Source organism: Hypomesus nipponensis, chromosome 27, assembly GCF_054491055.1.
Source record: "Hypomesus nipponensis isolate SF chromosome 27, ASM5449105v1, whole genome shotgun sequence".
Taxonomy (NCBI): Eukaryota; Metazoa; Chordata; class Actinopteri; order Osmeriformes; family Osmeridae; genus Hypomesus; species Hypomesus nipponensis.
In genome coordinates this window covers 6,227,292-6,237,777 of record NC_140387.1, presented here as the reverse complement: position 1 = coordinate 6,237,777, position 10,486 = coordinate 6,227,292, and the positions used below count along the sequence as shown (strand labels likewise).

The 10,486-nt window shown below is 43.9% G+C and overlaps 1 protein-coding gene across 1 annotated transcript; it reads left to right on the top strand.

Annotated features, from left to right (window-relative positions):
• Nucleotides 1-391: 391 nt before the first annotated feature.
• slc71a2a (solute carrier family 71 member 2a) lies at nucleotides 392-7,755 on the top strand. Its single transcript, XM_084693593.1, has 12 exons — nucleotides 392-651; nucleotides 2,006-2,104; nucleotides 2,536-2,598; nucleotides 2,757-2,884; nucleotides 3,305-3,419; nucleotides 3,816-4,034; nucleotides 4,131-4,244; nucleotides 5,634-5,705; nucleotides 5,935-6,047; nucleotides 6,362-6,459; nucleotides 6,711-6,874; nucleotides 7,447-7,755. The coding sequence occupies exons 1-12, from the start codon at nucleotides 568-570 to the stop codon at nucleotides 7,690-7,692; spliced, it is 1,515 nt and encodes a 504-aa protein (XP_084549719.1). The 5' UTR covers nucleotides 392-567; the 3' UTR covers nucleotides 7,693-7,755.
• Nucleotides 7,756-10,486: the final 2,731 nt, after the last annotated feature.

The following is a 10,486-nucleotide window of genomic DNA, read 5'->3' as shown; positions in this document are numbered from 1 at the left end:
TTTCTCCATGCCTTGAATTAAAGTATAGTTTACAGATTAAACGAAATAATCGGAAAGATCAGTGGCATTCTGAACATAATTGAATCAGACCAAACTACGTTAAAATGATCTGTACATTGGAATTCTAAACCGAACATAATGTTTTATTCAGATTCTGAGAGTAATCTCAACAGACACGTGGTTTCCGCCTTGGGATGAAGCGGTGTTTAGAGAAGGATCTGATCCCCGAACAGCTTTAACGCCGTCCTCTTGCAACGCGTACAATTATGCCACAAAACGACGCACTGACTCGTGGTCGGTCTTAAACCTCTAACTGATCTTCAATCGCTGGATTGCGCTGTCCTAGGTAGCCTACAGTTGTATTGAAAGGAGGGTTGACGTGTGCGGTAACCATTTTGCACAGTATTTATCAGGGTTGTCAATTCATTTGGACTATTGGGATAAACAGCTTCTTTTTATACGCGTTAGCCGCAGAGGGCTAATTAAGAAAGCATCCTGGAAGAAGCGGCGGTACCGAAGATCCCTACGCAGCATGGATTTTATGTAACTCCGGCAAAATGTGAGGAGATGGCTCCAGGAGAGAAAGATCAGCATCGGGGTACCAGCCGTGTAGTGCTGGTCAAGAAAATTATAATGAAAGATGGATACACGGTATGTGAATACAATCCGACAATGTTAAATGTGTGTGCAGTGTGCAATCCAAACAACATTAAATATTAAACGTTGTCGAAATTAGCAACTTTGGATGCCGTCCGCGATGGCTGGTAGTCTGTTACTGAAACACTTGATATGCCCTCTGGAAAATGTGATCTGCTGTGAATTTCGGCCTATTGCCAAGCCGCACTGGAACGGTCATTTCTCCCATCATAAATTGAATGATGAATGACTATGGGTCATAGGCCTTGTTTTTATCAGCCAGACTGATGGATCTCTGCGCCTTGCAGAGGGCCTATGGCAGAGCGTGAGCTTATTGAAGCCTATGTAATATCGTTACGCGGTTGCCATCATGTAATTACATAACATCTTTACAGTTGGCGCTAAATTTGTGTTTAATGTATTTATTCATACAGAATAGCCTAACTACCATGCATATAAACATAAAAAAACAACATAAAAACAAAATGTTACTTCATTGTTATTGTTTTGACCATTTATTTTCTGTCAATTTAAACGGTTAAAAGATGCTCATAGCTGAGTGATGAGTCAGTGCTTGCTCATTGCACGCCTTTGACAGACCGAAAAAATGAGATGAAAGTTAGATTGACCACCACTTAGATGCTGCCCGGAGATTGGGTATCAAATGTGGGAGAACCAAAACGACATCAAAACCTCGAGTGCTCTCAATGGATGTCTAAGATGGATGACAAGTAAACCGGGATTTCAGCCGAAAGTTCAATTTGACAATGAAGACGTTGCCAACTAGATGCCGCATGCCTACTTTCACAGGCAGGCACACACGCACAGCACTGCAAGGCAAAGGGGTTATATCCATATTATTACATAATACATCCCCCAAATTGCATCTTAGATCCCGCTGTGGCTCAGCCGAGGGTTGTGCGCATCTCTGCCCTCTCCAAATGCCACAGACGTCTGTCTCAGTTTGAAGATGCCTCAGGGGCCCAGACACTGTTGCCTCTCACAAACGGCAGATTCTAAAGATAGCCTCATTGATTTCTCTCATGATTAATGATTGAGATCATATCTTCATCTGTTTGTTGATATATGTGTTCATTTGAAATCATATTGTGTTTGTTGATTGTTTTAGAATAGCTTGAATGTATCACAGCTGTATCACTTTAAGATGGATCATATCTTCATCTGTTTGTTGATATATGTGTTCATTTGAAATCATATTGTGTTTGTTGATTGTTTTAGAATAGCTTGAATGTATCACAGCTGTATCACTTTAAGACCATTGGGTGTTTTCCATGCCCAGTTGGTTGTGTGTATTGACGTAAGACAGACAGCATGTGATATGGCTCCCTTTCTTTGCCCTGTATCCCAGCCGCAGCAAGGCATTGGCAATGCCAGTGTCTACCATGCTGTGGTGGTCATCTTCCTGGAATTCTTTGCCTGGGGTCTCCTCACCACACCTATGCTAACAGTGAGTCATAATGTGATCTGTCTATTTGTGGCCTGCCTAACCTCCTTTTTGTCCTAGCTAATTTGCCCTATATGTGTCTCGCTATCTTGTTGGCTTAGTTGTTCATCTGTCCTGACTGTCAATTTGTCAGGTTGTTGGCACAATCTCTCTGTCCAGTTTCCCGTCTGTCTGTCAATTACCTGATTGGCTCATATGGTACATCTGTCCATTTGTCTATCTATCGGAGAAGCCTGCGGTATTAGACTGATCTGTTTTCATCCTCTTTTCTGTCTTTCTGTCTTTCTTTCTTTCTCCTCTGCCTCTCTCTCTCTTTGTAAAACATCACTTGTGACTTTGGGCATGTTCTTTTAGTAAATGGCTTATTAAATAAAGCTCTCATGTGTGGAATTGCCCTGTTATAAGCATGTTATTGTTTTTTTCATTCTCTGTAGGTTTTACATGAAACCTTCCCACAACACACATTTCTGATGAATGGCTTGATTCAAGGGGTGAAGGTAAGACACCTGGCATTTCTGTCGTCACCAAAAGAACTTTTCTGAATGCAATTTCTCTTTAAAATAATGCTCCTTACCCATTGGAATCAATGGACTTCGTCATTAGGATGCCTGGTGCAAATGACATGATAAACTTTGACTCCATGTCTTCTCTCCAGGGTCTTCTCTCCTTCATGAGCGCCCCTCTGATTGGTGCCTTGTCAGATGTGTGGGGGAGGCGCTCCTTCCTATTGGTCACTGTGTTCTTCACTTGCGCTCCCATCCCCCTCATGCGCCTTAGTCCGTGGTAAGACTGCATCTTGGCTGTCAGATAAAAAAAATTATCGTCAATTATCTCTTGAGTTATTATTTCATACATTTAGTAAAATGTTACCATTTTGCTCTAGAATACCCTAGGACTTTATACAATGACATCAGTTCAGTGTTGAAATTAAACAGAAGGCTCCAAAGGCCTCCAATGGGGTCAGGTGGCTGAGCGGTAAGGGAGTCAGGCTAGTAATCAGAAGGTTGCTGGTTCGATTCCCCGGCCGTGCAAAATGATGTTGTGTCCTTGGGCAGGGCACTTCACCCTACTTGCCTCGGGGGAACGTCCCTGTACTTACTGTCAGTCGCTCTGGATAAGAGCGTCTGCTAAATGACTAAATGTAAAGGCTCTGAATGTATCGAGAATGTTGCCGAGCTAACAGACACTATCTTCTGTCCCTAGGTGGTACTTTGCCATGATTTCCATGTCCGGGACATTCTCCGTCACCTTCTCTGTCATCTTTGCTTATGTCGCCGACGTGACAGAGGAGCATGAGAGGAGCACGGCATACGGACTGGTAAACATCGTCACGCTGCACCATGTGTCCATTGCTCCTCGTGCGATCCGTGTGTTAGTTGGTTAGATGACGGGTTCTTCTGAAAAGGACCGTGGATTCAGTTCAGTAATTCTATAGGAGCGTTATCAAACCCTCCCCCCGTTGCGTTGATCCAGCTGACTGGCTGGCTCATATATCCACAAGTGAATCTTTCACCCGGCGGTTTCAAATGGCACACCAATGTGACCGAGTGACCAGCCTGAGGGCCACAGCATTCGCAGTGTGCTATTGACCTCGTCCACCAATCTTCACCAATGGTTAATTGGTGCCGGTGGTTAAAGTTGTACTACCACTGGGCTGGAAAGATGTCACGTTTGAACCCCCCTTACTTCCTTGTGTGTGTTTACCCCCCCCCAGGTATCAGCCACATTTGCCGCCAGCCTGGTGACCAGCCCAGCTATCGGAGCCTACCTGTCGGCATGCTACGGTGACAACCTGGTGGTGCTGGTGGCCACTCTGGTAGCCCTGGCGGACATCTGCTTCATCCTGCTAGCCGTGCCCGAGTCCCTGCCGGAAAAAATGAGACTCAACACCTGGGGAGCTCCCATATCCTGGGAACAGGCCGACCCCTTCTCTGTGAGTTTCCGTATTATTGCATCACTTCATTGTTAGGTTGCCGTTGTCTTTTATGATGGAATCATGCTTAAACGGTGACTCTTCCTTGTCCTGCAGTCTCTAAGAAAGGTGGGGAAGGATTCAACCATCCTTCTCATCTGTATAACAGTGTTCCTGTCTTACTTACCGGAGGCTGGCCAGTATTCCAGCTTCTTCCTCTACCTGAGACAGGTAAATACATGTTCCTTCCTCCTTCGTTTGTCAGATATGGACTGGACACTTGATTTGAATGTGACATTCACCCTCATGCTCTTGTTACCTATACATGCAGTTAGGGCTGGGCCATATTTTTTTTAATCGAATTTATCAAAGTAATGACTTCCCTCAATAAAGATATTGTAACATTAATTCATTTGGAATAATATTGATAATGTCCATAGAGAATAATTAGGAACAGCAGTCCATTTAATTTCTGTGATGCAGCTCGAAGTTGAGGAGACATGGTAGCCTACATATGCTCACTAAAATATACTGACTGAGCACCTCAAGTGGAGTAGCTAATGTTAACCGCGAAAATTAGTCTTATTGCCGAAATCAGTTGCAGCGATAGCAATGGCGAGGGAGCAACTTCCAATGAAGAAATTATTGATAAAAAGGGTTCGTCTTCAGTTATTTGGAAGTGGTTTAGCTTTTTGAAATCTGACAAAGAGCAGAGCAATGTTTGGTGCAAATTGTGTAGTAATCAAAGAGGTGGCTACCAAGTCTGCTAATACGACAAACCTTTTTTACCACCTGAAGCAAAATCACTCGTTGGAACATGCAGAAAGTGAGTTTGCGCCAAGGTATTGATAAAAGCTTTTTGAAAAGCTTAAGTTACTTGACCCCAGGTACGTGCTCCCTGGCCTCAAACAATTCTCTCACACCGCTCTGCCTAAACTTTATGCTGAGTGTAGGGAAAAAGTTGAAGAAGAGACTTCTTTTGCCTCTACTACGGATCTGTGGTCTATCGTCTTCGTTATCGTTATCGAATGGAAATATAAATATCCATCGTGATAATCTTTTACCCATATCGCCCAGCCCTACATGCAGTGCATATTTACTATACTTTATACCCATACAATGGTACATATACAAAAAACGAATATATTATTTATGTATCTTTGTACATTTTCATTTGCAATAGAAATCACAAAAGCACCGTGCTTGGCCAAGTGAACTACATTGTTCATAAAGTGTGTGTAATTATAGAGCTATCTAAAAACCTAATAGACTGTGTTCTTGATGTACCTATTCAGAACACTCGATTATCTCACCGTTATCTGGTAGTAATTTAACATAGTGGCATCATAATGTGAACTGCACCCTTGGAGCAGAACTGAGAGTTAAGCTGCTTTCTTTCTTTCTTTCTTTCAATCTTTCTTTCTTCCCTCCCTCCCTCTTTCCCTCCCTCTTTCCCTCCCTCTTTCCCTCCCTCTTTCCCTCCCTCCCTCCCTCCCTCCCTCCCTCCCTCCCTCCCTCCCTCCCTCCCTCCCTCCCTCCCTCCCTCCCTCCCTCCCTCCCTCCCTCCCTCCCTCCCTCCCTCCCTCCCTCCCTCCCTCCCTCCCTCCCTCCCTCCCACAGGTCATTAACTTTTCATCCACAACCATTGCAGTGTTCATCGGAGTGGTAGGGATCTTGTCCATTGTAGCACAGGTATGTGACCTTTTAATAAACCTACTCAAGCAGTCAACTTAAATCCAGCTTTTCTTATCTGTGTTTACCTTAGATTAGGTGTGATTTAAATTTGCTCTGATATGATAATACTTCAAAATGATGCCCCTGCACAGTTGCATAGCAAACCTAGTGTCATGTCTCAAGATAACAAACGAACCAATGTAAGTTTGCAACAGATTCACCAGAATGGTTGTGCCTCCCATGACAGACTCTGTTCCTCACGCTGTTGATGAGGACCATTGGCAACAAGAACACAGTCCTGTTGGGTCTGGGCTTCCAAATCCTCCAGTTGGCTTGGTACGGCTTCGGCTCAGAACCCTGGTGAGGAACCTTCAAAAACCACTCCACTGTCCAAGCATTTCAAGAAAGTCTAGAATTGACCTGGCCTGACATAACCTGACTAGAACAGAACAGAACAGAATAGAACATCAAAAATTATAATGTAAAAATTGAAGTGTCAGGCATTATAGACAAGACCTTCAAATGAACAGAAGACATGCCCCGAACCCACGTAGAGAAGAGTAGGCGCCCGGCTATCAATAATGGGTATCTATGCATGCTGGGGAAGACCAGACTGGGGTTGAAAGACATCTGAGCCGAGCTGATGGCGTCTCCTATGTGTCTCTGATGCTCAGGATGATGTGGGCTGCGGGCGCGGTGGCAGCCATGTCCAGTATCACCTTCCCGGCTGTGAGCGCCCTGGTGTCTCGCTGCGCAGACCCGGACAAGCAGGGTAAGACCTTCCCCTCTCTCCCGTGTAATCTATCCCATTAGTGTTGTTCTCCACCCCCCCACCTCTCCACCCCCCTCCCCTCCACTGTCCTTTAGCAGCCAAATCAATATGCCCTTCTCCCCCCTAGATGTTTTGACTTCGCTCCTATTTCCTCTGCAGCAGAGCTGTCCTGCGATTCTGTTACTGGAATTTTCCCTGATGACAGGCTGAACACAAACAGGGTCTCATGGAGGTGAAATGTTTCTCCACAGGTGTGGTCCAGGGCATGATCACTGGCATACGAGGCCTCTGTAATGGACTCGGCCCGGCTCTGTACGGGTTGATCTTCTTTACGTTCAACGTGGAGCTGAGTGGTATAGACCCCATACCCGGGGAGTATGCCATCGACCCCATACCCCTCCACCCTCCCACAAAGGTACGTCACCATGATAGTCCACACCCAGGCTCTCACGTTGCCATGAGATACCACCCACATCGAACTCATTAAGTCGATCTCCCTCAGATCACACTTTGGACTTTTTATTTATGCCATATTTGAAATTGTATCAATATCTCATGCTGTATCTGAATCTGCTAACACGGGGTTGGTCTAGCAATGCTAGGCTAGCAGGTGTCTGCGGGGTTGCCAACCGTCCCAAATTGTCCGGGACATCCCGAATGATGGGTGATTTTGATTTGATTTGGAGGGACAGCTCCAGTCCCGTATTCCAATCACGGCCTCGCCGGCCAATAATAGGCTACTGTAAACGCGCCAAAACTCACGCAAACGCCAAGCAACTACAGCAGTGGTTTGCCAAAAGGACACTGCAATGAGTAGATTATAATAGTATGGCTAATGAAACTTTGCGATTTTCCATTATTGTCAGTCACCTGGAAGAACGTGTCCCTCATTTGGGGTTGAGGAAGTTGGCAACCCTCGCTGTCTGTATGACCCAGGAATCCTCTTTTTTTCCCCCTCTTCATCCCTTCGTCCCCCCCCCCCCGCAGAGGGCGATCATCCCTGGCCCTCCCTTCCTCCTGGGCTCCTGCGCAGTGATCGTGGCGTTCATGGTCGCCCTGTTCATCCCCGAGCACCCGGCACCGACAGACGAGCAGGCCTGCCTCGAGGGCAAGGACATGTCGGCACTGGCTGGCGTCCACATCAACACGCCCCTGCCGGGAAGCGAAGAGGACACCCCAGCGCCCACCAGCGACGAGGACTTTGAGCCCCTGCTGCAGGACAGCATTGTGTGACCGAGGGAGAGGCAGATGGGGCGGACGTCTCCCGTCCATATCACACCTCGCTATGGCAACCCTCCCCCCTTTCTTCCATCCAGTGCCCACCCCCCCCCCCCCAGGTGTCCCCTCAGAAGGGGGAAAGGAGGAGGGGGAAAGCCCTAACCTCAGTGTTGCGTGCTTCTCTGCACTGATGCACAACCATTCCCTGACCCTTTTCTCTTAGACCCTATCTACACCGGCTAGTATTTATTTTAGGATGATTTAATTCATGCGGTTTGTTCATGATGTTGTCATATAAGGGGGTTGTTATCTTACTGGTATGTTTCCAATATACGAAGTTATGTTCTAGAATAGTGGAGGAAAGCTGCTCTTTGTTGTTAAGGAAAGTGGTTATTGTGGCAAACAAATATTGGAAGCAAGGTTGGAAAGGTTGGTGTGCGAGACACAGCATTTAACCAAATGAAGGTACCTTAAGTGTTTCATGGGAATTGGCTTGAACTACGTAAGGTGTCCAGAGACAGCTGTGCCAGTAGTATTCAATAACATCGTTATTTAAAAAGTGTTCATAGAGGTAATCTGTCAAAGCAAATAGCCATAGGATAATGAGTCTGATATTTGAATAAACAACAAAGAAGGTGAAGTTGACATGCCTTACAACTCATGTGATAGCAAATATCATATCATGTCTTTTAGGTCACTGGAGAATTTAATGGATGTTGAGTTACCATGTAGAAAGAGGATGTTCCAAAGTACTTTTATTGGTCACCAGAGATTTAGAGGACCAGGGTTGGGCTGTTGAACCAGATGTTTATGCCAACATATATGATGTTTTAGGTGAGGTTGTGGATAGGTTTAAGTGAATGTGTGGCCTCATTACTGCATCCCATAAAGGTTCTGTGTGAAGCAGGCTTACATGTGTTGATGCTGATTGTTAGTTAAGGGGATGTGCATTGACGTATATTATAAGAAATGTATTTATGACGTCTTTATTTTCAGTTGATCCATACTGTATAGAGCAGAGTGTTAAACATTCTGCAACATATGACTACAATGTCATGGCTACTCTGTTATAGGGTTGTATTTAATTCGATGGAAAGGAAGACGTTTTTAATGATATTCTTTTTGTAATTTCTGGGAGGATTTTGTATTCTCTTTATACCCTAGGGACATGTAACGGGTTGATTTTCAAAATGAGATTTGCTTGTTTAGTGTGACCCTTGACTTTCAATCACTGTTCATTACAAAATATGTCCCCTGTTTTTACGATAGCTACCTCAGCTTTGAAATTTTTTATTTTGAAGTCTGATATAAATTTGGTACAACCATCCTTCACCATGCAAATGTATTGTCCCCCTGTGTCAAATAAACCCACTGCTTGAAAATGTATTAAATGCTGTAAGAGAGAGCAGGTACATCAGTTCAGAGTGGTACATTCTGAGCGTGGCACATTTTGAGAGTGGCCCATTTTGTACATAATCCTCCTTTCCCGTGAGACTGCAAGTGTTGAAAATGTTGATAGTTCATGTTTTATATGTACATAGATGAGGGTTAGTCCTGTTTCCCTACAGGTTAGGGTTTTGAGACCGATGTCGTGTTCCACGATCTGACCATGCTGTTCCTTAGCTAATGGATGAGTCACGCTCTCTTCACTCGGGTCGAGAGCTCCATAATCAATGTTGAGTGTTTTCCTGAAGTGATTTCTGTTTGACTGCTCAAACGCATGAATAGCTGTCCACACGTACCTACTCGATTCTGAAAGTCCCTAGACGCTAGAGCTCATATTGTTCTGTATCTGTCTGTAAATCCAATCATTTTTTTTACCCCCGACAATACGCCCCGAGGGGGTAGACGGTCAGATATATACCTTCATCTTTGACTCCTCTGTTTGGGTCCTGTCTCTGAAATGGCGCAGATTGAACTTGTCGTCAGTACCAGGATTTTGGAGGAGGAAGACATTTGAGTGCTTCTGGTCTTACCTGATTGTGAGCGAGTCACTTCCTTGTTCTGCGAGGAGGGTTTGAAGCCAGGGTTTATTAAGCAAGGAAAACGAGGAAAGAGAAATGAGAACCAAAGGGCCCCTCGATTTGGAACTTACGCTTCTAAACTGGTAGTGAGGTGTTCCGACCAAGAATCTCTAAACTGATGTCACACAGAGGTTAACAGCTGCTTTTACAGTGACTATTGAATTGTCTGTGTTATAGTTTTACCCAGCCTGTAAGAGTAAAATTAATTATGTATAGTAATATAATGAATTGAAGACTATTGCATTGTTATGTATTGAATATACAGTATATATATATATATATATATATATATATATGAAAAAGTATCTTGAAATGATCACATATCGCCAGACAGCTATTTTTTGAAACAGTTAAGAATATCTGTAAATGACAAATCAGACCCCTTGTCTCTGTATACACAAATTCACATTCTCAATATGAAATATTTGTTTTTGTCTAACTTAATCATTCCATATTTTGTTAGCAAAACACCAATTTCAGTTGAGTTGTGTTCATGACATTTATAACAAAACAATACATTAGACAATTTGTTATTTCTCCATATCTGCTGTGTATTTTCATCAAACATATGTAGCCAGCATCATTATCAGAGTATATACAAATGTGCCTATTGTGTAAACATGTTCATTTTTTAATTAATGAAAATGACTATGTAAATACTAAAGTGTACATGGATTGGAGGTTATCTGTCACGATGACACAGCAATGAGATGTACATGGGCTATGTATATACACCTCTTATTGTATGTATGTCTTAAATCTTAAAAACTTGTTGAATTGATAAT